This window comes from Anabas testudineus, chromosome 22, assembly GCF_900324465.2.
Source record: "Anabas testudineus chromosome 22, fAnaTes1.2, whole genome shotgun sequence".
Classification (NCBI taxonomy): domain Eukaryota; kingdom Metazoa; phylum Chordata; class Actinopteri; order Anabantiformes; family Anabantidae; genus Anabas; species Anabas testudineus.
The window spans coordinates 10,126,096-10,153,198 of NC_046630.1; the positions used below are offsets into that span (position 1 = coordinate 10,126,096).

General features: G+C 40.5%; 1 protein-coding gene across 1 annotated transcript; it reads right to left on the reverse strand.

Annotated features, from left to right (window-relative positions):
* Positions 1-27,103, reverse strand: myo6b (myosin VIb). The gene is made up of 34 exons (XM_026340239.1): positions 26,991-27,103; positions 24,351-24,498; positions 22,785-22,854; positions 22,622-22,695; positions 22,080-22,209; positions 21,861-21,966; positions 21,699-21,754; positions 21,510-21,607; positions 21,192-21,356; positions 20,592-20,672; positions 20,202-20,210; positions 19,296-19,476; positions 18,767-18,911; positions 17,328-17,485; positions 16,897-16,988; positions 16,456-16,528; positions 15,096-15,223; positions 14,289-14,384; positions 13,879-14,049; positions 12,990-13,028; positions 12,788-12,881; positions 11,893-12,023; positions 11,714-11,791; positions 11,482-11,611; positions 10,658-10,748; positions 9,702-9,852; positions 8,209-8,417; positions 8,036-8,114; positions 6,236-6,396; positions 6,062-6,112; positions 3,841-3,944; positions 2,669-2,803; positions 1,507-1,725; positions 1-1,305 (listed from the first exon to the last, which is right to left on the reverse strand). The coding sequence occupies exons 2-34, from the start codon at positions 24,465-24,467 to the stop codon at positions 1,106-1,108; spliced, it is 3,822 nt and encodes a 1,273-aa protein (XP_026196024.1). The 5' UTR covers positions 24,468-24,498; positions 26,991-27,103; the 3' UTR covers positions 1-1,105.

Below are 27,103 nucleotides of genomic sequence, written 5' to 3' on the forward strand. Positions count from 1 at the left end.
CATACTTTTATTTTCTACAGTATTCCAGTGCAAAGGCCAAAGTACAACAGAAGATCAAAGGGGGAAGTATTAAAATGAATCATTAGTTACTGTATGTTTCAGTGAATTAGTGTTTGATTGTCCTGTGAGATGACAAGCTGTTCCTGACTTAACCAACAGCAGTCACATGACCAGCTTAATAAAATAGTACATAAACGCACAACACACGCAAATTACAACTCATGTCTGTAAAACAACCCCAAACCCACAAAACGGCAAGCATGAAAACAAACGTCTACATTTCCCTTATTGCATATCAAATATGTAGTTAACAATACAAAAAGTTTCCTTTTTTAAAGAATTTCACCAGTCGCTGAAAGACGTGTACACAGAGGGGTAAAAAAAAAAAATGTCTTAGATGGTAAAAAGCACTTCTTTAAATAAATACATCAAGTTTTTAGGAAGAAATGAATAGTACTGTTTTATGATAAATGATAAAATTGATTTTAGAATTAGCCAAATTGTGTTAATTAATTAAAATACATTATATTTTTTTTATAAATATAACATTTTCTGTCTCTTACCTTCTATCTGTCACCTTTAGGACTTTATGTAAAGTTGAGAAAAATATAATTCTTCCTAATCAATTGGACATTAAACAGCAGATATATTCTTAATTTCCAGATGACCATAAAGCATAGTTTCATACCATAGACTGTCACACAGTATTAAAAACACGTCTATGTATTGTCCCTAGAACTCTAGAATTTATTGTCTCTATTGCAGACCAGTAAGACAAAGACCAGTTAAGACTTTCATGGTGTTGTGCAGTGATATTTCATTTTAAGGCCTCACAGTGTGATATTGCATTCAAGTACAGATCGTAAAGAAGATACAAATGCTAACACTATAGCAATAAAATGTGAAATACAACAACATACAGGTGGTTAAAAACAAACAGATTCAGTTTATGACACCAAGTGCCTACAGTGAGTATAGAAAGCATCTCTCCCTGTGGTTACCTTTTTAAATTCCACAAGCCCTGGGCATCCTGCCCTGTTTGTGTTTGTGCCTGTCTGTGTGTGTCACGACCAAACTCACGGTGGTGCATTTCATTTGCTCTGGTTCACTTGAGGAGACTCTGAAGCATAGCAGTCGCATACGTGGGACGGGCCTGCTTGTTCTCAATAGCTTTCTTGAGGTACTGAATTCCATCACAGCGCTCCCAGATCTCTTCAAACTGCCTGGGCAGGATCTCTGCCCCCCTTTTCCTCGTCAGACCAGTCTCCTCCAAGCTCAGCTCACACATCTCCATGTCGTCTTTGCCTGAGTGGTGGAGGGATAAGGACAAGCTTTACAAACAGAACGTGTACTAAACAGGAACCTGACTATAACAAACAAGTAAAGTAACAGGAGCAATAGAAAATATGCTTAAATGTTTTAAGCAATCAATCAAACAGAAGTGTCTCAAGTGTAATATATTTTTGTAAAACTACAGTATATAAAAAACAGAAGCTGCTGACTAACCTGCAACCAACACAATGGGTCGTTTATCCGGGTGAAGCTCCATCTGTCTGGCTATCCAGGGCCCGTCAAAGTGGGCGTACCACCAGCCCTTCTTTTTATTCTGAGGGTCCTTGTACTGGTCAGCTGGACGGATGAAAGGAATGCGGAAATATCGCTGTTGGCGGTTCATGGCCACTTCCTGGTGTTGGGCTGTCATCGGAGGAGCTGGGTTCTGCTCAGCTGCAGTGGGACAAAGTGACAGTATGACCATTCAAATACTGGCTCTGAATTAAAAGTAGAGGTTGTTGTTCATAACCTGAGGAGCTTCTTCAGGAGCACTGACAACAAAACAACTGTCATTTGGTTTTTAGTAGATGTGACTGTGTAAGACTTATGTTTTCTGCCTGCACCAGAGAACGTGCAGAGTGGGGCAGAAAACAAAGTATAAAGCATTCAAAACATAAAGATCAAAAAGAACCCAGGAAATGCCACATGGAAAAAAAAAAACAGGTAAAGCGGCTTTTAGACTCTTATGAAACGGCCATTCTAAGACCCCTGCTGCATCAACAGAGGCCAAGGATTGGATCCAAATATAAGACAAACAAAGCACAGCCGCTTCGGCTTTCAGGAGCTATCATATCAAAAGCAAAAGGCAAGTAAATGTAGTAGAAGTAGAAGCAACAGCGAATCTAATGTTCCCGTTCCCTATCAAACTTAATATTTGTTTTGTTCAGATGAAAAAGAAATAACATGCAGATCACAGATGGGCTTTCGAGCAACTAAATAACAGACCATGCCTGGATGGGCTGAGAATGAAATGAGCGAAGTAGCGAGCTGTCACACCAGGAGCTGAACTGAACCTGACAAAGCATGGCTGGCAGTTACTTTCTAATTAGAACAAATATTTCTGACAGAGCCAGGCGGAGGGTGGCTGCATTTTTAAGCCTTGGTGTTTTGTCGGTTAATTGAATGTTAGAAAACATAGGCGGGTTATGTGTGTGCAGGTGATTATTTCCTGTCCTGACAATGAAAGCGAGGGGAGAAAATGGAGAGATTAACGACTTTGTCGCCTGTTCGTTAATGTCTGTGCCGAGGTGTGCATGTGGCCTTCATATCCACGTAGTAAGCCTTAGAAAGAAATAAACATAAAGCTACAGGGAGACCGAAAATTTGAGCTACTAACCATAATCAGTGACACATTTTGGAGCCCTCTGGTCACTTCCGTCATCATTGCGTTTCTTGTTCTTGGACTTCCATGCGTGATAGACCTTCAGTCGACGGTGGAACTCCTCTCTGCAGGCTGCCAGCAGCTCAATGTCTGCCCACACAACAAGACCCCCAAATAGTAGCAAGCAAAAACTGATGGTACCATGATACACTAAGCATATGTTGTCATATTTATATTTCATATTCATATTTGATTGAACTAGTCTCTGTTTGGAACATTTTTACAATACTTGCTGTTGCACTAATTTGGAAGTTACAGTTTTATGGTTTGAATGTAAAGAGTTTTCTGTCATTCTCTGTTTTAACCTGCACTGAAACTCTAAATATAACACAGCATATGAGCAGTTTGCAGTGTGTGTTTTTTCCTTATCATGTAATGCAACGAAAACACACTACTTTTACTAAATGTAAGTCTATAATCAGTCAGACTTCAAACACAGCTATCGCCACAAGCTCCCACAAAGTAAATGGATTCCACAAATTAGCCAGATGTCCTTGGTATCCCACAGGGGATCTCAGTGTCCCTAGCACTGATCAGAGTACTGTATACAGTGGCAATTATAAAGGCATCAGTGAGGGAGGCTGTAGAAAGGCATCTGCTTTTTATGCTGAGGAGAGGGTTGGCTGGGAATGACTAGGAAGGGCAGAAGTCTGCCATCTTCCATAATGGTGATAATTTCCTCTTTCCACCACTAAAACGCATGCTGATGAGCTGTAGCAGCTGTGGGAACATCCTCACCTCGGTCCTTTGATTTCGTTCGTGCAAGACATCTCGTGTCTACACTCTGTACAGCTGCAGCCTAAGCTTTTTAGCAGCCACTTTGGCTACTCTAAAAAAATGACTGTGAGAAAGAAAAAAGGCCAGAGTGCAGATAGAAAACTCGCATATATGGAGATCTCTACCTTCATGTATGCACGTGTGGAGTTCCACACTTATCTGTGAATCAAAAGGCGAAACGATGTTGGCTATATAGGATGGAAAATGTGTGTATTACGCATTTCACTGTGATCAACACTGATCGAGCCGGTTGGCTGGCTGGTTTAGTGCACACGCTGACCCTCCCGTGTTTGTGCTTAGGTGATAGAGATGGCGTCCTGCTGAACTTGGGTGTGTTTGGGATTTCTCACCACAGGAAGTGTTGATGACATCTCGCAGCTCAGCATACTTCCACTTGCTGAGGTCATACTTTTTCACACCGGCGGCAGCTTTGGTTGCCTGCACCTGAGGACCTCTATGGCAAGGAACAGATGAACGTGGGTGAGTGAGAGAAAAAAGAAAAAACAACAACTAACAAACTACGGTAAAGTACGCAGACAGGTACAGTAAGTGTGACACGGTTGGAGTAACAGGGATTAGGGTTTAGGAAAAGAAGCGCTTCACTTCTTTCGTGCCTACTGTTTCAGCTCCACTTAAACATATGCAAAGCTGTTCTAATGTTACAACTTGCCAGATGCCAGCTCACATGTTCTGTCAGCTTAAGTCTTTTTGCCAGGTGTTTGTTAGCAGTAATGTGTAATGACCTAAAGAATTCAAGGTGTATTCATGCAGAGCTTTACCATATGAATCAAAGTGATGGCACAGAGTTTCAGCTACTCGAACAACTGCTGCAGGATAGTCTAAGCTCATGTCGGCCATGTCTCTGGCTTCCCTGCTGATTTGAGGCAGCTAATTCAATAATACAGAGGATTTACCTCCTCTATTTACAGTCGCCAGAGCTGCTAATGTCTCAGAGTAGAGGATTACTGATGTATGATTCATTAGCCAGATTACCATCACCATTTATAATTCATCCTGACTGGAAAGATGAAACTGATTCTGGCTGCAACATGTGCCACCGTGTAATGATGATGAACAGGGCTGAGGCTTTACTTTTGTTGTGGGGAGGGAAAAAAGAAGTGGAACTGGAGCAATAGCCAGGGTTTTGTAGTTTTGCTGTAGGTAAACAGAAAATATGTGGTTGGAGTGGGAGGATGCTGGAGGGAGGCTGGGGTCTTTTGGTTGTGCGTCAGCTACTACGCCAGCAATGCCAACCAGCTGAACGCACGCATGCACTAACGTGCTTCAGCTCCGCGTTGTTCACATGCAACACATGTGTCCTGTAGAGTCGCTTTATTGCCACACATCTCCTTTGGGATGCAAGGGATCAGCTGATTCACAGGGATAGTGAGAGACACATGCAATGTGGCCCCATGGATGCCTGAGCCAAGACTGATCAGATTAAAGACTATTGGATCAAATGTTATTCTGTGCTCACCGAACCCGAGAAGGCCTGTACAGCCTTTGAGAGGACTACCCCTGGATTTATGAACAAAGTAAGGTTGAGGCTGTGGATGGCTATGAGAGAATAGATCAACATTAAAGCTTTCATTTCCAGGTGTTTACATTTGGATCCATTTACATTACATTACATTTAGTTATTTGGCAGACACTTTTATCCAAAGCGAAAATATCTAAAGTAAGAAGAGGAACTATAATGTAAAGTGCTATTGGAAGAGCAGTTTCAGTGTCATGGAGTATAAGTTAAGAGATGCAGCAAGATAATGAACTTAAACACACTGCAAAACAACAGGAGTTGATCAGTGGCAAGAAGTGGAAGGTTTTTAAACTGGTCAAGTAAGTCTCCAGACCTGAACCAGAGCATTTTACCTGCTAAAGAGGAGACTGATCCAGATGTGAAAACCTGGAAATTTAATGTTGATCTTATGTCTTAGTATCATCTTTAGATATCAAACCAAAAGCTACTCATGTCACTAATGAGGTTTAAGCAATGTTCACAGTACATTTTAGACCTACAACCAAATATATCTTGTGTTTACTGGACTAATATAAAGTAGTTATATTTTATACGTGACATGAAAACTAATTTACAGAATCTTTGAAATGCAAAGTGCTGTATGAGGCAGGGGGTGTTCACAGTACTCGTGAGCTTGTGCGTCTGACACGGGCAAGCTTTAACCACCGCGGACTCATGCAGAGCCAATTAAGATCAGTGGAACACAGAGATCACATACTGCACATTCAGATCTAGCGCTCATTCATGATTTGCTGTGCCATCTTCATCTCCAAGTAGCCAATGATCACAGATAATTACCATCTAAAAGGCTGGTCTCAGGATTCATGCCACCTTCAATAACATGTCCCATATGTCTAAATCTGACCGGTGATTAAAATCAAAGGAACGTTGGCTTTGCATTGCTGGTATGACTGTGCATCTCTTTTAAGCAGCTGAGAGATTCAGGACTTTGGACACAGACTGAGACAGACAGCTAGGGAGTTAGTGACTGATTATTGTTGGTGTTAGATATGCTTGGATATGGGCAGTGACAGAAGACTGTACTGATATCTTACATGGCTCTGGCTGAGGATGTAGAAATAGGAAGATCTGAAAAAAACTCATCACTGAGAGAAAACACAGCGACGGGAGAAATGCAGTTACACACACACACAGACATGCACACTGAAGTCATCACTGCTTGTTTAGTGCTGCATGTACCGTGCCGTTTGTGTTTACATATAGGATACCTTCGGAGGGCTGCATCCATCTGCCCCTCTTCAGTGATGAGCTCTGCCTCACTCTGGGCGATTCTCATAGCTAACTCTCTGTCTCTTCTCTCCTGCTCCAGTATGGCGGTGCGCTGGACTTGCTCCTCACGCTCCAGAGCCAGCTGAACTTCGAGCTCTGCCTGTAAAACACGCACAAACACACACCACAGAACTTCTACTTTAATATGACTTCCTGTATAAACACTAATGCTGCCCTGTGTCTCAGACAGCTCTGCTGTGTGCCCAAGCCTGATTAGACCTATTTATCCACATTGTGGAATTGCTAATAAAGCTTTAGTGGGCATTTGTCTAGACACAACAGAGCACACAACAAACCCTCAATAACCTTTATAGGTTTGACCCAAATCCTTATTTCCATGTTTTTATTTTGCATTTTACTGAACAGAAAAATGTGTTAATGGCAAACAGACACATGCATATAAAGCCAGTATTAGAAACATTCATTATGAATGATTTGGCAAACAAATGTAAAGTTTCCAATCGAGTGGTGTCAGAAAATAAATACTGCAGAGACTGGATGGTAGACCACAAATTAGGGTAGGTATAAAGACATCATGACACAGAGTTTGGAAAAAGCAGGATACCGTGCTTGACCAACCTCTGAAAAAAAAAGAAGCTGAAAATGGGAACAGAGAGTAAAACACAGCAGATACCCTAAAAAAGTTTACTGGTGGAGCTCTAGAGCTGCAGATAAACAAACTTTACAGGAAGTCTCCTGAGACATCTGCCTTATGACAGCCTGGTGTCAACTGTCTCACGGCTAGAAGGAAAAAAAATGACGGCATGCAAATGCCCAACTGGCCTTCGGTGAATGTGTTGGCGAATATAAAGGACTATAGATGTACAGAATGTGTATTTTCTGTGTAACAGATGGATGAATGGATGGGTGATAATGTCAAAACTGAGAAGAAACAGGTGAGTGAAGTGGTGAAGCCAAAGGAAAGAAACAACAAAGTGATGACAATCAGATGTGAGTGAACAAAAACAGGCAGTTAGATTAAGGTGACAAACTATGGAAGAGAGCAAGAGGTGTGATGATAAAACAGCCCAGGACATAAAGGGACAAAGTAGTTCAGTTAGGACAAACTTGGGAAGAAATAGAGTCATCAAGTAAGACCTTGTGGGAAACCCTCTGGGAATCCGACCAATGTCATGACCCAGTTGCTGCCAAGGGTGGCCGAAGCACAGATGTTTCACTCAGAGAGGAGAGCAGAGACGTGGTTTGTTCAAATACCTGTTCCTATAATGAATGTGGGGTCATAGTTGGAGCTTTACATGATATAAATATATAATTTGGCAAAATGGCAAATTGCATTGGCGTTTGACTTGAAAAGAGATTTAAACCATCAACAAAAATAGATGTAGATCATTTTGGCACAGTCTCCACTGCAGTAAGACAGGTTTCTGAGGTGAGCTGCGCTTATGAGAGAGGTTGGTTTTCCACTACTGATGATGTGTTGCTGCGGTAATAATCTACCCTGAACATTGCTCAGTTAATTTTATGCATTTAACCTTGAAACAGGTAGAAATCCTAACAATTCAGTGACAGGGCGTGCATGGTCAGTCACTACAAGGGCGACCTCATTTGTGGTAAACACGAAGCCTGGAAGAGGCTGCGGGGAGCTGTGCATTTATTAACATTTGCACATCAAATTAAGGAAATCTACCTAAAGCAGAGCGCTGTAGGTGGTGGCAGGTTTCTTTGAGTTCAGCATGAGAGTACAACAGTGAAAAGACACATGAGCGTTGGGTCCAAACCTGTATAACTTTCTCTTCTTCCACCCTCTTCTTCCTGTCCTCCTCCTCCTGCTTCCTCTTCAGCTCCATCTCTGCTTTCCTAAAATATTTGCATAATAGATTATTTTAGGGGAGGAAACTACATGTTTACTAAAACTTCTACAGAACACGTTCCCCCCCTTCCCATCACTTACAGTCTTCTGTCCTCTTCTTCCTGTTTGCGTCGTTGCTCTTCCTTCTCCCTCCTCTTCCGCTCCTTCTCCATCTCCTCCTCAATGTGCTTCAGTCTCTCGCTCTCTTCCTCCTGCTGCTTCTTCTTTTGCATGGACGAGAGCAGCTGCTCTGAGCGTTTCACCAGTTGCTGATACTCCATGTCGATCTCCTTCCAGGTCATCACTGTGGCCTGGGCATCACCAGATGGATCAGAATGAGTGGTCACAAAATGCAAATACTATTTACTATTTGTTTATTCCAATATTTAACCTGATCAGCGCCTCACACTTCAGATGTGCAAAGCTAAGTCTTGCTGCACATGCTGCACAACACTGATTAATAATAACAAGTGATGAGATATAACGTGCTTTCCTGAGTTTGTTGGAACTGAATTTTGCCCTTTTCCAACTTACAATTGAGAGAAGAACATTTTCAGGAGTGTTATGGAAAATCCCACCCATGTGGCAAAAAAGGGAAGACACTGACTGACACCGGGTCTGTCACTTGCACACCGCAGCAACAATGCTCAATTCCCCACTATACTTGTCAGACAATCAGCAGGGGGAGAAAAGGTCACCATATAGTGGAGATTCATTAGAGTGAGTCTCTACCAGAGACACTGGGAGGGAAGATGACAAGGTCTTGTCCCCAACGTACAGAGGTCTGAATGACAGCCATTGGCATCTCATGAATTATTCACTCCGAGACACCATGCCAAGAGCGAATTCTAAGCACTCAGAGTGCCACGAGTGTCGACAGTGGGGCTGCTAATAGCCTAACAGGAGTAAGTAGGGGAAGTGTCACACTGGGGTGGAGGGGAGAGAAAGGGTCAGACGTCAGCGATGCTTCAGTGTCAATCATGACACTATGAGGAAACTAAAGTATGAGCACTCTCATCACATCTGTTGATTGCATTCAGGTAACTACAGAGTAGAAAATGTCAAGAAGACCATCACTGGCGAATTCGTTCACCGTATGTCAGGATAGCATGTGGATGTGTTTGTGATGATCTGCTGGAACTCGAGGTGAGTTCTTATTGCACAGGGTGAGGTGGGATTTCACTAACCACGTTTGATGATTTAGCAAAACAGCCTCACTAAATTAAATTACTGGAGAGGAGAAGGGGTTCTCCTTCACCCAGCTCCACGTTTTATCCTGAGGTGATAGAAAATATTGATCCTGGGAGAAAGAATGAGTAAAGGGCACAGTGTACAACATAAGACCGGCTGTGCTGAAAGGCTACAGGTACGAAAGAAAACGAATATGCTTATATATAGTATAAATCAGAAGAGAAAAATCTGGATAATGTTTATATGTTTTATGGATAAAAACATATAAAGAACAACAACAACATGTTTTATGTGCGTCGTATTGCTCAGACACTGTTGAGACAAGAAGCTTTACAATAACCAGGACAATAATCCTTGAGCGATATGTGCAGTCAGGCCTGCTCAAATGTCATTTAATGGCTCACCTTTATCTTGGCTAACAGCGTGTCGATGGAGGCGCCTAACTCCTGCACCTGTTTGGCCATCTCCTGTTTCCCCTCCTTCAGCCCGTTCACCACCTCGTTGAACCGTTCCATGTGTTTCCTCAGGTTTTGAACCTTCACCATGCCATCAATGCTATGAGAGGAGGGAAACATACAAACTAAGAAAAGAATTTGCATTTTTTAATTCAAATGTACACTAATTAGAAGAAGAGACAAACTTAGTGATCTGGTGCAACTGGCACATTAATTAAATGAAACTCCAACATGAGCTGATGAACTGTAGCAGCACAATATCATCTATCATATCATATTTAATTTCATGTACACATTTTCCCCTCACCTTGATATGTGGAGGGGAAATATCCTCATAACTGCATCCTGCTCATGTGTCCCATTTCACTCAGAAATATATATTTCTTGTAGAGATTTTATACTTTTCCAGTACATTTACACGGCTCCTTTTTATTTATTCCTATTATTATACACCACTATCAGGTTTCCAGCCTTCATATTGAATTACGTGTGTATGCTGGCCTACAACATTTCCACATGCATTGATACACATACTGCCATTCACAGTCAAACTCTGACAACTCATCATTTGGATGGCTGCTATTACCAGAGTCATTTTTCCAAATGCAACCCAATACGGCAAGATGTGCTGTATTTTCCAATGCGGTACAGTGAGACATCATTTCTCCACAGAATTTCTAGTTTGATTTGAACCCCTAAATGCGCAGTGTGGGAAAGTCATCAAAACCTAGTATCAACCATGAAGCATGAATCTGTTTAAATATAAAAGCATGTGCACAGAGACCAGAAAGTAATGCATATGTGAGAGAGAGAGAGTCTGTTTGTGTGTGTGTGTGTGTGTGTGTGTGTGTGTGTGTGTGTGTGTGTGTGTGTGGATTTGGTAGAAGTAGCAGGGCAAGACTCACCGCGGCTTATGCTTCTTCTTACACAACCACATGCGGACAGTCTTCTGAATCTTAATGCACGCCAAAGCTCTGTAACTCATCTTGTTCCTAACTGTAAAAGACGGGGAAAGGAAAACAATACAAATACTTATTCATAAGCATCTGCACATCTTGACATAACATAACATTTCTCAAAGCATATGTAATGTTACAGCTCCAGGTATAAAGTTCAGCAGATTCAATACTACAACACACTGCTAATTAATAATATATAATACTGATAATACAGTATACTGAACATGCAAATCACAAAAACCAGAAGCATAAATATCCCCAGCTCTCTTCTGTGAAAAGTTAGAGTACTATACCACATCACTACAGGCTGCTGCTTTCAATATTCTGAGGGAATGGTGTGAAATATAATTTACAGCTATCACAGTTGCAGTAACTAATAATAACCTGTGAGGAAATAATAAAGCATCATACAATCATCCAGAGGAAATTGAAATAGCTAAACTAACAAAAACAAGTTGTGCTGATGTGTCTTTCATCATTTATTCATTTATTCATTTCTGACATGTTTGTGTAGAAGTCTATTTCTACATTGGAGTTGGTGACAGGTCCTCTGTGAGATGTGAGTGGTTTTACGATGTGCAGTGTCGCCAGAACTACTTTTATAGCTTTATAACTAGTGTCACTTGTCTACTAGAAAGAAATGACTCAGGCCAAGTGGTATAAGGCTTAACGACAGAGACACACACAGTGCATCATGGTGTGTCGTACAGTTGAAGTGCTAATATCAACTTTATAGACTGTTATCTCAACAGTTGGCAGATTTAACATACGTTTGATGACAGACAGGCAGCACCACTGGACCTTCTTCCAGCGGCTGCACATCAGCCATTTGTTGACTTTCTTCAGCAGCTCCGCGAGGTGGTCTGGATCAGACTTCATGATCTGGTCGAACTCCGCAAACTAATGCACACAAACACACAAGCACAAATTATGATATCTTACTTATAGTATACTTTACTACATAGTTAGGGGAATATTTGTGCATGTTTATTTCTACTGTACCTTTCCTGGGCGGAAGAAAACTCTGGTCAGTCCAAATTTAAAGTCGTTGTCATTCAGTCCCAGAGCTTTGAACAAAGCCTGCAAAGGAACAAATTCACATTCAATTTTAAGGTTTAATTTAAACAGATATAATGTGTGTTTCTCTGCAGGAGAAAACTTCTCAGTGTTTGTAACCCCACCTTACAGAAGAGTCGTGGATTCAGTCGTGTGAGTTTTTCCGGCATGTACTGTTTATACATGTTGTACAGCTCATGGAAGGGGGCTCTGGAGGGGAAACCTCCCTGCATCAGGTCCAACACTGACACCATCCCTAATCAAGATACACACACGAACAACAAAAGATGGTCCTTATACAAGATTTAAGAAGAGAAACAGGATTGTCCAGAGACAGAAGCATTATAGGTTTACACACAAGCAAGCTGAAATGTGTTTGTCTAAATACAGCACACATTCAAAGTGTCTTATCAGTGTGTGGTGTGTGTGTGTGAGCGTGTGCACAAGGGCACAATAACAAATGTGACATGAAACAGTGTTACGTTAATGTAATCACACTCACAGCAGCTGTTACTCGATGTCATTAACTTGTGCTTTAATTAGCAGTAGGCAGCGTCCTAAAATAAACACTCGATCAACTTTCTAAATGGACGTTAAAGAATTATAAAAAAAAAAAAAAACAGAATGGGAAGTGGGAAACTGTCTTAACAGTTGTGACAGTGTGCAGAGCAGTGTGAACAAAATTAAAATATAGAACAGTAAAGAAACGAATTAAACACAATTTATCACTTATAGGAAACATATTGTTATATTTTATGTTGTATTTTTATTGTGACATTTTATTTTTATGATGCTGTATTATTATTATTACTGGTCTTAGATTGATGTTTTATTTGTAAAGCGTTTTGTAATGTTTTGTTTCTGTTCTATCTAAAATAACTATATTCTCTACATACGTGAATTGTTACACTTATAATAAAACTAGATATAATTAGTATATAATCATGATTATGATTTAAAATTTTGAATATCACAACTTTTGAAGTGCATAATATACCGCTGTTGGTTGTTGTTTTGTACCTGAGCACTGCAGCTGTGAGAGAATTAGAGCTCCCTCAAACTGGTGACTAACCATCTTCAGGTTGGGTTTCACACAGCGGATAAAACTTGAGCCCTGCACACATAAAGATTATTCAGGACAACTTGATCTGTTTCTGCATGGTGCCTCCATGATGCATACAAATACTGTATGTAAAGAAACTGCAATGAAAGTTTTACTCACAGTGCTGCGAAGCTTCTCCAGCAACAGGTTCAGCTGAGTCTGAGTGTGCAGGTGGACAAGACAAAACGTTTAGTTGCGTTTATGTTTGCGGTACGTTTGGCCAAGATGGACACGTCCTTGTTAAGAAGTGAGGGATATAAGCAAACAGCATTTACAGCATGCAAGGAACAGAACTAAGTAACAAAAAATACCAAAATAGGCTGAAGATGGATTTTTTTTTTTTTGGTTGCTGTTGAAAGCTGTGTACCTATGGCTCACTCAAGATGAGGTTTCTCACTTTTGCGAAAAAAAGCCTTAGTGTCTCATTCTTTTTTTTCCTCTCTCTCTCTATTTTCTAACTTCTCTCTATTATACCTCAAACTGACTTTATCCAGCTTTATCCAGCAAGAAAGGTTTTCTCAGAGGGAAGAGATGGGAGACTGGAGGAAATCTAAGAGGGGGAGCCTGAAGAAGAAGGAGAAAGGAGGATTGGGGAGAGGGGTGAAAAGGAGACAAGTTACAGCACAGGTCTTAAGATTAGAGCCAGAAAAGTCTAAAAAGAAGCAAAGAAGGAGCACTGGTAACTATTTATCTGCATTTTGCACTCGCAAACTTCTGAACATAACGTTTAAGAAAAAAGCAGCAAGATGTAATTACTATCAAATGCATCATACTTCTCACAAATTCTGGATAAAAATGTATCATATTAAACATGATTGATAATGCAATCACGTTTAATTCAGTTCATTTGCTATTATTGTAATATATGACAAAACAAAAGGTGTTATACTTATTGTTGTTGGGAACAGTGACATAAAAAGTCCTACAGCGGATTAAAATTGAGGAGATGTCGCCAGGTGTCTGTTCAGGGACTTTGTCAAACAGTAAAAAAATTCAGTGTCACTCTGACCTTGAACTTGTTGCCAACGCTGATGAAGCTGAGTTTGCCCGCCTTATGTTTGGAGTCCTTGGTGGTGCTGGAGTTCTCAAACAGCTCTCGAACAAATTTGTCTTTTGATTCGCACACTAAGCTCTCCAAGGACATGTGGAGGGCGTCGTTATTCTTCTCCACAAACCGAGTCTGTGGACGGATGGACAAATGCATACATTCATGCAGTATCGGACTTTTATACATGTGAATGTGCGTAGTACAAATACAAATCAGTGCTGCCAATATGTATTTCAAACATACAAAGAACCTTTTTATAGTTATAACTTCTAATGAGGCCTGGTTGTCACACAAAATATCCCAATACTGATTTTAGAGAATACCACAGATCCCCAATAGCCCAGTATGACAAGGTCTGTCTTAAGAATTACTGTTTCATAGCAGACGGCTCCGGCAAAGTGGCGAACAATAAAGCCCTCATCATCTCGGAGATTCCTGTGAATGGTCAACTTCGACTTCCTGGGAACCTAAGTGGAATAAAGCAAATCATATTTAATAATAGCACTTGAACACATAAATAATGATTTCAATCTTATCCTAATCATCAACATCAACGTGTTTATTCACATTAGGGTTGGTAGAATGGCCATATGCAATCTGTGGCTCAATAATCAAAAGAATAACACCAATATTACTCTAGTAACAGTGGACATTTTTAAGCTCAATTCACTTCATCAGTGAGTAAAACAATAATAAATTATCCCCAATGTGTGAAACTATATAGTAGAAATGTTAAGATTAAGATTAATGGCTTCCATCCTATTAAATATATAGGCTCTGCACTCCTCTTTATTTGAGTAATAACCCTCGCTGCAGTAGAGTTTGACTACATCCAGCCACCTCTAATGTGAAGCGTGAATTGGTGTCAAGGCTACACTTCTAAAAGGATTTCATGCTTACAGAGATATGAGCAGAATGACGAACAATGGGGACAAAGACAGAGACAGAGGGAGAGACGGGGACGGTGCATCATTCATGAAACTGCTGTGGCAACCACAGAGTTTCCAGGAGTAAAAATAATCACAATGACAAAACCAGTGTGCAATTACATTCTCCCTGGGTTGATAATAGACCTAAATGCATGAAGAGAACAACAGCAGACTACTGGAGGGGGAAGATAGAATAAGAACCACAGGGAAAGATGAGAAATGTTCAAGAGGGAGGTTCAGAGGTCTGACCGTCAGTCTGAAGTGGTCTTTATGTTTGCAATGCACAGCCAATGTAAAGTGTTGATCGCTGGGCTGAGGGAGACGGTTCTCTTCATCCAAAATGTCCAGGATTCCCACCAACTTTGCTTCTACTAGGTCTGGAAACAACAAACATTTATCCATCAGCCTCAACATTATGGTTTGTGGCTTTACAATGTAAAGTAGAACATCAGTATGTTTCACATTATCCTTCTATGAGTTTCAGCAAATGCTTACATTTTTAGGGACAACAACAAAAAACAAGAATCCCAAGTATTTAGGAAGTGGTGAGGTGGGAATCAGAGTGGCCATAGCACAGAAGTAACAAAATCCCTTAACATTCAGTCTCCAATAAATGAGCTTTATTGGAAATTTCCACTGTTTAGTGTTTCTGGATGTGAATATTCAAACAACAAAACATGTTCATCAGGAAGCTCATTTAGCCATATATCTGAATAATTCATATGACATGCTGTGTTTTGAATATAATCTAATAGCGAAGGACCTCGGAAAAAAATTAGCATGAACAAGCACCTGTGCATAAATCCTGGAGATTGATGAGTGAATTAATGGCCAACCCAAACGGTCATTTGCAAGTCATAAACATTACTCACGGCTGTCAGTTAACCTCGCACCTGAATAATCACGGCCTTTGAAATACAAATCAGACTGCTTCACCTTGATACACCGACTACTTCATCCCATTAATACGGTGATTCATTTGAGCACAGACACAACAGAACCGAGGGGATATCGTGTCTCCGGCTTCTCGTTGCACAAAAGTGTCTGTAAAACTCACAAATCCTCATTATGCTTTCTCCCTTTAGACACATGGATATTCCAGCTTCTTGGATAATTAGAAGTCATATTTTGGGCCCCCCTGACAGGGGTAGTTTTGCTTCCCTGACGAGTAGCTTTGAGCACAAGGAAAGGTTCACACAGGTGTCATGTGGGTGAGCCGACCTTACACTTAAACCAGCCTCAGCACATTTGTGACATGTGGGCCACGTCTGTGTCAGTGTGTTTTGCACTTCGCAACACAAGCAATCAAAACTCCATCTTAATGATGCCACCAATGTCATACAGGGGACCTGATCTCATACAGACACACTATATACACTCCTACATGTGTATACCTTTGATTTTGATCATTTGAATCCAGCTCAAGTCAGAGATCATATCAGCTTTTGAAGGCGATGTGTTCAAAGACACTTACATTTGTCTTTTTCTTTGTAGTATGTATCTCACATTCTTCAGATAAATCACAATCCTTTTCAAAGTGACTGCCCACACAGGAATAAAATGCTTGCACACAGTGTGTTGTGTGACAGGATGACAAAGTGGAACTTACCTATGCAGTCCTGGTTGTCAACATAATGCACTTCATTCACTCCGAGCCCTTCCTTTTGGTACAGTTCTTGCTCCTGCACAAACATGCCCCATAGTCAAACATCAACAGGAGAAAATTTGATATGACACTTCAGAAGGCAAACAAGACAATGTGAAAGTGGCGATGCATGATTCACATAATGAGAAACCAGCTTAAAACATTTTGGAAAACAAAAACATTAAAAAGATCACAGGAGAGAAACAACCCTGATCGTGTCCCCTGAGAAGTTAGACTCTAATGAGAGAGTGCACAGGGGAGATAGAGGGGAAAATATATGAAGAGAGAATGGCAGAGCTTAGTGTGCCAGCCACTTCTTCCTGGCTCGTGAAGAGGTCTAAGTTTGGCTTGTGTAGAAAAGTAAACCACACAGAATCACCTTAAGCCCCTGCGCTGCTCACCCACCTCTTTCAGAATGCGCTCGTTGAAGAACTGCTGCAGTTTCTCGTTGCAGTAATTGATGCAGAACTGTTCGAAGCTGTTATGCTCAAAATACTCTGATAGGAAAAAAGTAGAAAAAAAAAAAAACAACAACTTATATTTCAATTAATTCTCAAAATGAAAATTTTGTGCAAAGCCTGTGTTAATTATGTCAATGAAGGGAATTAATTCTCAAGCAGGCACCCTGGTAATGAAGTGTGTGCATGCATTAAAATACTTATATTAAGAAACATGCTGCACAGACGAAGTCTCTTCAGGCAGAATTCTTAACAAACCAATTACAAAATGTGCTCAATTTGGAAAGTTGCTTCCAGTCTGTGGGGATAAATCTATACACAGAGTCACCTTTGATTAAAACTTCCACATTTTATTAAACACTAGGTGCAATTCATTACCGAAGCCAGCGATGTCCAGCACCCCGATGAAATTAGATGAAGTCTCGAAGGGAAAACACTGGTTTACTCGTTTGACCACGTGATCAAAGAGGCGGCTGTACACCGCCTTGGCCAGGGCATCGCGGGCATTGTTTGCTTGTTCCACCTTAAGAGGCACCCTGTAGGAACACACAAAGTGGGGCAGTGAGAGAGAGTCCGAAACTAGGGCATGCAAGTCTCTTATTGAAACCTCTCTCTTTCATTATTATTTTTTTTAAGTCAACCCACATTGCACATAGCAGCAAAAGTTTAGCTTTGTTGACGTGACACTTTTCTCTGCATAGTTCTATTACACTGCTGATCTCTATAGTCTAGTTAAGCTCTCGTTTCAAATGAGGGTTTCTGAGCCAAAGAGCGTTATTAAAACTAAAATATGAACCTTGAACTCTACTAGTCTCTCTAATGGCACTTCACCACCATTTATTTTAAAATATTTACAGAGGTTGACTGTGCGGGCAAAGTGCAAATCCGCAGTGGCCAGGAGTTCAGCTCAGCTGTCCCATCTGGGAGGAAGGTGAATTTTAAAATGGAAAGGTCTGTTTTTGGCTATGATAGGTCTTTCCCCTCTCCTTTCTTTTTAGATTCCATCCACTGTGATAAAAATGAAAACCTCAGTGAAGAATTGGCTTTTCTGTTTCACTACACTGTGCATTTTATGCAGCGATTCTTAGAAAACACATGAGCTCTGTACAGTTCATCTCAGAGACAGGCCTTTCTATCAATTAACATGTTCCATATGTACAGTAGTTCAGTAATCCTTGATACCATCACATGTACCACCCTATAACCCCCAACAGGATGGAGGGGTGGATCTGTCTGGATCTTAATGACAAAGCCAGGCCCCCTTTGCTCCATCTGCTCCCTAGACGCCGGGCCTTTACTGTAGTGTAGCCATGCTCGCCTTGGTGCTCGTATAAAGGCTGCATTATTTATGTGGAGAAAACAGTTCCAGGCCAGGCCAGCATCTGGCGCTTCTGAAATATTAATCTACTAAACCTGGCCCCATCACTCAAACACTACAACACCACCAAAATACACAAGAGCAGCGTTGAATCTGCATATTGTACTCTGACATGTTATCTTTGACCTGAAAGAAATCATGATCCAATTATGGTCGGTACAGTACAGTACAGCCCCACCCTGAGCACAGTATCCAAAAAAGGCTATCTACACTTGAGTTAGTTTTGCACAAAAAGTTTGATATTGGTGTTGTGTTTGAGACAAAACTTCCACGTTCTATTATTTGCTCTTATTTGCATTCACTAACAAGCTTAATTTAGTATAAGGATTGAATCTCATTTAATCTCATTCAATTATTCTCAACCACCTCCTCCTCAAAAAACAAAAACCACAGGAGCCACTGAGATTTTAATATAAATGGTGTTAAGAATGATAGTTACTTGATAACTGTTCCTTTGGCGCCCCCTGCTGTAGTGAGCATGACTCTTGTTGTGAGGCTGACGCGCAGGTCGTCCTGGTCGAGGCCCAGCAGATCAGCACAGTACTCCAGACTTTGGCCGGACTGATTCTTGAGGACACAACCGCCTAAAACATACAGTTAGGAAATGTTTAAAGAAATTACAGCTTCAGCTAAAAACTGATCACAGAAATCAAATACTATTAAAAATATTATACTGTGTAAATGTAAAAACAGACAATAAGATTTAAAAAGCACTTTGATAGCACCTCAACTTGTTAATGTCAAAAGGCTGGAGATTCAGTGCAGAAAACACTTTATAATGAATGTATTTCTGTGCCATGTAGGTCTTATCAGATAAGAAAATCTAGTGGCAAAGAGGAAGTGAAAATGCAAATTAAATCAAATTTAAAAAATTAAATTAAAAACAGAAAAGGACAAGGAAGACAACATCATAACATCAAAATGTAAGTGTTCACCAGGTCAGTGCTTCTAGTTCGACTCTCCCTCACCTGAGGAGCTGCCTGTTTCCTCAAAGTCGATGTTGCCCAGATGCAGAACACCAGCAACCACCCTAAACAGGTCCAGCTTCTCAGTATCATCCAGACCAATCTTCTTCATGGCCACACACATCCTGTTGAAGTCGCCCTGGTCGTCAAGAAGCGGGTCCTTCAGGGCGCCCACCTTTAGATGCTTCAGAGGACACGAGAGCGTTAAAAACTGAACAAACATCACAGAGAAACTGGGGAGGATTCAATTTCAATTACGATTTACTCAAACAAATATCACAAATAGGAATCTATGTTCATGTTTTTGGCAGTTTCATTAAATTGTTCTTACATTTTGAGTAAATCTGATTCCAAATTGGACGGAAGAAAACCCTTCGATTCACACTTCAACGTGTTTAAAGAGCCTCCACCATCACCACACAGCAACCACAACAGCCCATGAACTAATGCTGCTGTTGAAGCAGCATTGTCTACAAATGTCTTAACAATTTTAACTTTTAAATACCAGATAAGAAGGAAGAAGAAAGATTTTTCACACAGCTGCACAATTAGGACTTAACACACTGTATACTCAAACTACAGCTTTGAAAATAAGATATCAGTGTTTTACATATATTCAATCCATGTTAAACATACAGTGATTGTGCAGCTTTGTGTTGTGCAGTCGAACTGAAAAAAAGCTGAATAAGTTCAATAAACATCGTTTGTATTATTCTGTCTGAACATCCCCAACCTCCAACCCAAACACCGCAAACACATGCAGACAAAGAGGAAACATGCGCTCTTATTTCCTGTTTGCACTAAAACACCAGCATGAAAAACCAGAGCGTCTCAGTGTTTACTTTGGAAAAACATTAAGCAGGATAGAGAGCAGAGAGCACAAAGCCCTGATAAAACAAGAAACATCACCTTATTGTCCTGCATATAACGGCAACACATGGCAGGACAGACAGATGTACAATGACTTCATTAGAAACACATTAAAAACACACAGTGTATTTACAACTAGTAAGCCTTATAAGTTTTCACATTTATTATACATTTTATAACTGGCATCTAAAAAAAATTTTTTTTATTCATCACATTAGGCTCATAGCTAATTTTCTGGCCTAAAATATTCTTAACATATTGACTATAACTGGTTGTTGTTGAATACACAGTACTGTATATTGTTTTGTAACAGAGTCTCTGCTTTTGATACTTTGCATTAAATATATCATCATACAGCAGATGCATGTAACATAAATCCAATTCAATTCAAATGAGTAGAGATGACACCAGAACAGAACGTGACGTTACCTCCGGACTCTTGCGGTTCTGCATGATTTGTTTATCGGAGTCCTTGGTGGCAAAGTATCTGGTGCATCCTCGGTTGAGGTACTACAACAAGGAAAAATGATGGTAGAAAATAGTTCGACATAATTAGTATTTTGATAAAGTACATTCAGACACAGTGCAGGAGCATTTCAGGCTTGGTGGCAAATCTGCTAAGGGTATTTGTATTAATTTTCATCATCTCAAATATTTACTCTGTTGTCTGCCAATATTGCTCCACAGCTGACTAGTGGTGAACTGCATAAAGTAATTGCCTCTGCTGATATGGGCGTCACCTCGGGGGCCCGATATAATGACATGACAAGATAAACATCTAAAGGCACAGCTTGAGCTACTTGTCGTTCCTTTAAGCATTGTTTTGTAGAGCACGGAGAAGAAAATAACAGCTGTGATAAATGCTCTTATGCTCGTATGACTGTGCCTCTGCTGGGCCGATAATTACACTGAAAAGACACAGAATTCAGCAGTGAAGTATTTTGTTTGTTTGTTTTCTCTCTCTCTCTCTCTTTTTTTGTTAAGGTCACAACACAGTCTAAATGTGGGTGTTCATGGAGGCTTACTGACCCTGAAGCTGTCTGGAGAGTCCAGGTGCAGTTTCTTCTTGATGTCCTCAGATGCGCCGGCGCACAGCCTGTAGAAAATGTGGTAGTTCCTCTCGTCGTTACTTTGCATGCAAATCCTCGATTTCTCTAACAAGTAATGGGAGACGAATCCACCCACAACTGCATTCTGGTACCAAAACAGAGGAATAACAATATTATAATAAACAATATTATAATTAGAACACTGCAGTACAAAAGTATAAGATTAAAAGTCTTAACTTTTAAGAGCTGAATTAAAAATGGACACTTCATGTAAACCAAATTATAATATAATATTTACCTTTTCATTGAAGTGGATTTCCACAAACTTCCCAAATCGACTGCTGTTATTATTTCGAACAGTCTTTGCATTTCCAAAGGCCTCGAGAAGGGGATTTGCTGATGTTTGACACGGGGAAACCAGAATCAGTATCACACTCCACCACGAAACCAAACACATGATAATGATGAGTTTTTATTCTGCTAATACCTTCCACAATCCTCTCATCGATGTCTTGACCACTTCCATACGTTGTGGTTAAATATCTAGTAGGAAGGGAATGAAATTAGAAAGAGAGTAACAATGATGAATATGAGACTAATGACTGAGAAGATGTCAAAGGGATGCAGCATGTTTCATGTGAGTTCATACCTTAGAACAAACTTGGTGTTTTCAGTCTTCCCAGCACCAGATTCGCCAGAAACTATGATGGACTGGCTAATCTTTAGAACCTTCATGTCCCTGTAGGCTTTGTCGGCTAAAAGGGAAATATACCACTTTATACCATAAGTGAATTGTCTAAGAAATAAAGAAATATTACGTCAGCTTGCAGTTATAAACTCTGTGTAATTAGGAAGCGTGAGCTCTCACCTATAGCGTAAACATGAGGTGGCAGCGTGCCTAGAGACTTCCCCTGATATGACTTGATGGTGTCGGGGCCGTAGAGTTTGGGGATGTCACAGTAAGGATTCACAGCTATCAAGATGTTAGCCACATACGTCTGTAGGGGATTTAAATACAAGTACGGTTCAGGTCACTGCATTTCCACACAAACAATGAAAACTACATATAAATATTTGAATAATGAGAGACAACAGAGGTGAAAAATGAGCCCACGGAAAGCTGATGAGACACCTTAACCTCTTTCCCTGTCCTGCTTTTCCCATTTAGCAGCTGTCCCACATTTCCTACGTGAGTGACTAGGATCAAGATTGGGTTTGTCAGGCTGACTTTATGACCTTTGTAGCTTCCTTTTACCACCTGGTACTTTTTCTCATGGGACTAAACACAGGGATCCTCTGTCTGCCTGCCCTCCAACCTGTCACTGTCTCTCCTTACAATCAATCAATTCCAAATACAGAATTAATTTGGCCTTGGCAGACAAGTTTAGACAAAGAAGGAAAAAAACCTACATAGATGTGGTCTTTATTGTACCGCACTCGGACATTGTTGAGGAGAGTGCCTTCATTCAAGTACATCAAGGAACCTGGAAACAGGAAGGAGGAAACAAGGTAATTCATTTTTAAAGAAAACAGCATTTATTTAGAATTGAAAAAATGCAGAGTAAGGACTTACAGTTGTCATCAACATGTTTGTTGACATCATCCTCTGCTGGGAAGACTTGGCTCATTGGAGCAAGAAAGGTCTGCAACATGAAGTGTGAATGTATGATGTAACTCAGAGAGACATGCTACAAGTTGCACTGTGTCTCCTTAGCTTTGCCAAGTTATGCACTGTACATATCTGGCTATGACACAAAACCCATTTTATCAGCATTAGCTAAAAAGTCCTATTAAATATTAGAAAAAACACTAAGCAAGCGTGCATAAACATGAATCATTCATCATGACTGAACATTACAGTAATGATGTTTGGAGTGACATGTTCCCAGGCTAAATGAGTTACTGATATTCTCACTCTGTTGTTTAAGAGTCTGAGTTAATGGAAATAAAACTCAATGGAACAAGCCCGCTGTGAGAGAAATAAGGGGAGACATGGCAAGGTGATGAATAATTTGGTGGGAGAGCAACAAGATCTGAACACCTGAGCGAGTAAGTGTGTGTGTTTGTGTGGTGCAGACGAGATGATGGTGGCGCTGTGCGCTGATGTTGTAAAAACCAATGAGGTCACTGTATTATTAAAAACAGCTAAACTCCACCCCCAACATTTAAAACAGCCACATTACCACAAACAGCCCGTGAGCACAGAATCTGCATTGTTATCCTGCTTCAGTAACTTGGCTCAGGCTGCAAATACCCGATGACAATAATAAACCATGTGAGAAACGTCCAACCAATAAAATCAACCAAGATGAACAGGCAGCCAGGCCGAGGCTCTAATGAGCTCAGCACTGCAGTAAAAAAAAAGACAGTCAATGGGTCTTTCATTCCCTCACTGAATGGGACAGGGTTTCTGCCTTGCAATAAAGCATGAACTGATTATGACCATTCAAAGTTCACACCTAATTCAAATTAAAAACACTTTCAACGCTTCTCTAGCTGAGTGTAATGCACCTTACAATATGTTTCCTTGCGATTCATTTAAGTCAAAAAGGGTAGGATAATTAGTGTCCATCAATAAAGGCCTGCCCATAAGCTGCGATGACAACATTTCAAACTGAACAAATGCTGCGCTACAGTACGCGTCTGCTGTAAACATCAGCGCTCTGCTTGCTGGGGACATGTGACGGCTCAGGTGTAACAGGTGGCCTTTTACCTCCTAATGAGCAGCTCTCCCTCCAGGCAACACTATCAGCGTACCTGCTGCTGCTCCCTTTATTTATTCATGCGCCTGTACATGCGGTCTCTCATGTTTCTCACATTTTACACATTGTTGTGCCGACGCCTTTCTCGCTGAAATTGCAGTTTAATATCTCATACCCCGCTTAGTAATTATTCAACGAAATATTAGCTCATAATTACATGTTTATGTATGTGGTGACGACCCTGATGCTATTAAGTCAAACAAAAACTAGTGCACACAAGTACAGGCAAATGTGTGACTCTCACATTAGTCATATAAAGGTCCATAATAACAATAAAATAATAATAATACTTCAGCATATCATTTATTTTGCAGTTGAACTTCCTTCACTGGGAAGCTGGGGTTCATGTACATGTGCATCTTTGTGTGATGACCCACCTTGCCCCTCTGGTTCAGTGGTTCTATGGTGAGTGTGTCAGCTCCTATGTCAACGATCAGGCCCAGCTGGAACCCGTCTGTTGGGTGGGGCGCCCATACTGGCTTCCCATCCTCCATGGCTTACCCACTAGTCAGCGTGGCCACACAACTAGTGAACAGGAAAATACAGAATGGTGAAGAGTGGCAACTTGGCACGTGTGTGTGTGTGGACTGAAATAAATATGCAAAGTGCAGTACACATTTTGCATATTTAGTTCAAACAAACTTGGATCTTGAATGTTACTCTTATTTCTGTTCCCTAAAATTGATACGGCCAAACAATACTGTACACAGAGTCCTACTTTTTGTGTCTACACAGCGCTGAAGGTAGCTGCACACTTTTGTGTTCAGTTTTTTTTATCTTTATGGCAGCAAACTCCCACGTTCCTTCAAATCTTCAAAGTCTTTGATTCACAATAAAATTATAATATTTTGCTATAAACCTATAACAAGTGGCTTTTCTCATTGATTTAAATCATATGATTGAAACCTGACCAATGTCAGACCTGTCTGTCCATGTTTGGACTCTGCAGTGTGCAGTATAACCTCATGAGGATACATGATCAGATTATGAAATTGTTCACACTGATCCACAAGTAAAATGATGAGGATTAGTTTGGTAATTTCTGTATCTGAACAGTTGATTTGTCCATTTGACATAGTTTGAAAGTATATTACTTAAATAGAAAAGCCGGGTAATGTGTCATTAACAGTTACTGACAATTAATCCTACAACCAGCAAATTGAACACAAAATTGCTTAATGTGTCTTACACATGCGCATCCCATTAGATTAGGTTAGATTGGATTAGATGAGATTAGATTAAACTTTATTGTCATTACACATGTACAATTCCATGCAACGAAATGCAGTTAGCATCAGGGATTGAGGTCAAATGTCAGAAAGGATAGATGATGGTGGTGGAAACTGCAGATGCAGCCTTCAACAAGGACTCAAAGTTCACCAGGTAGAGCACATTACTCAGCATCATACATGGCTGTCTTTCTTTTGGATCTAATGATCTCACATCATTCAACCTTTTCTCATAAATGATATTCATGACAGGGATGGACACTGTACATTGAGGATCCCAACTTATCAAATGTTTACGTTACAACAAAAGAATGGTAAATTCTTATTAAATAATTATTAATTGAGTGATTATAAATTGCAAATGTGAGCTGAATATTACAACAACAAGAGGTGAATGTAAAGGACAAATCATCTCTGGATGTCTGGAGTCCATTGAAACTTGTTTTCATTTGAATATTTGCAAAAGTGACACTTTGATTATCAAACACCAAAGCAGTAGGGCTGCTCGACACAGTTTTTCATGCAGACCATATACATACATATATATATATATATATATATACATACTAGTATGTAGGAGTTTAAAAACTGCACCAGACAGAGGGTGGATACATTTACTTGCCCAGTCTTTTATCTTCAACCTTCAACCTGAGATCAAGGCTGGTGGGATGCCTAGATATGTCTTTGTTAGAAAGGCAGTCTAGGTTTAATTACAGTGTGCCCACAGGAAATGCTCTGCTCTAATCCACACACTACACATCTTCCTGTAACAGAAATTATGACATACACAGTTAACACTGTAAACACAGTGCCATATAGGTCACATGTGCCTTCATACTGTATGCTGTGCAGCACAGGTCACTGGCTCGAGATTTTGAAAGGGATTCAACTCATCTTTCTAAAGGAAAACTTCCACACTATCTGGCATATTACTTATGGGGATGGCCTTCAGCCTGGAAGTCGACACCACAAAGCAAAAGCACCGCTCACCGCTCTCAACCGTACTCAGACCGGTCCCCCTTGAGTAACTTTGACTCTGCAGCAGCCTTAAATCCTCTTAGTATTTGACCCTAATCCAGACAGAGAGGTGAAGTGGGAGCTAAGCCCAACAAACAAAAGCCAGTGATGTGCTGTGGGACAATGCAAATCAGAAAAGTGTCACATGTTGGGTCTGAAACACAGAGACATACGCTGTGGAGAGGTGGAAAAAATAAACTTTTGCACACAAATGAATGGACACTGGCTGAGAGTTAAGGCAGGACACACAAACACGCCTCTTGTTTCCTGCCTCTTATTTCCTGTTCTCTACCAGCCAAAAGGTTCATGGAAAATGCACTGAATATCAGCTACAGGGCAATGGGTTGAAAAGACATGTATATTTAAGGCTGCAACTTGGGGAAACAGGGCTAGAAAATATCTTTTAGGTCTTAGATGATATAATTAGTCATTCAGCAGGTAAATAATTAGTCATTCAGCATTAGATGCCCCTTAAATAACAATGTTATTACTATATGGATAAGCTGGAAATAGTTCATAGTTCAAGAGTTTCTTAGGATATTTACTTTTATGATGCCATGAAAGTTGAAAATTATTTTTACTGTGACTTTTAGAGTTCATGACAACCTCATAATCAAGTTAAATATACAGTATGTCCACCCTAAGAGACGGAGCTAAGCCCCTAATAAGCCACAGTGGCTGCAGTACTGGCAAACATGATACTGAACCATTCAGCAGCATGAACATTTCTACTCTCCACCCTGAAGTTAGAACAAAATCAGCGTCACTTACGGCTCGGATCCTTCAGACAGTTCGATTTACGGCCTGGGTTTTAATTCCCTCATGCGGATGTGTAGCTGTGAGCGATCGTCCAGCTTTATGGGTCTTTTCCGTCCAGGACCAGG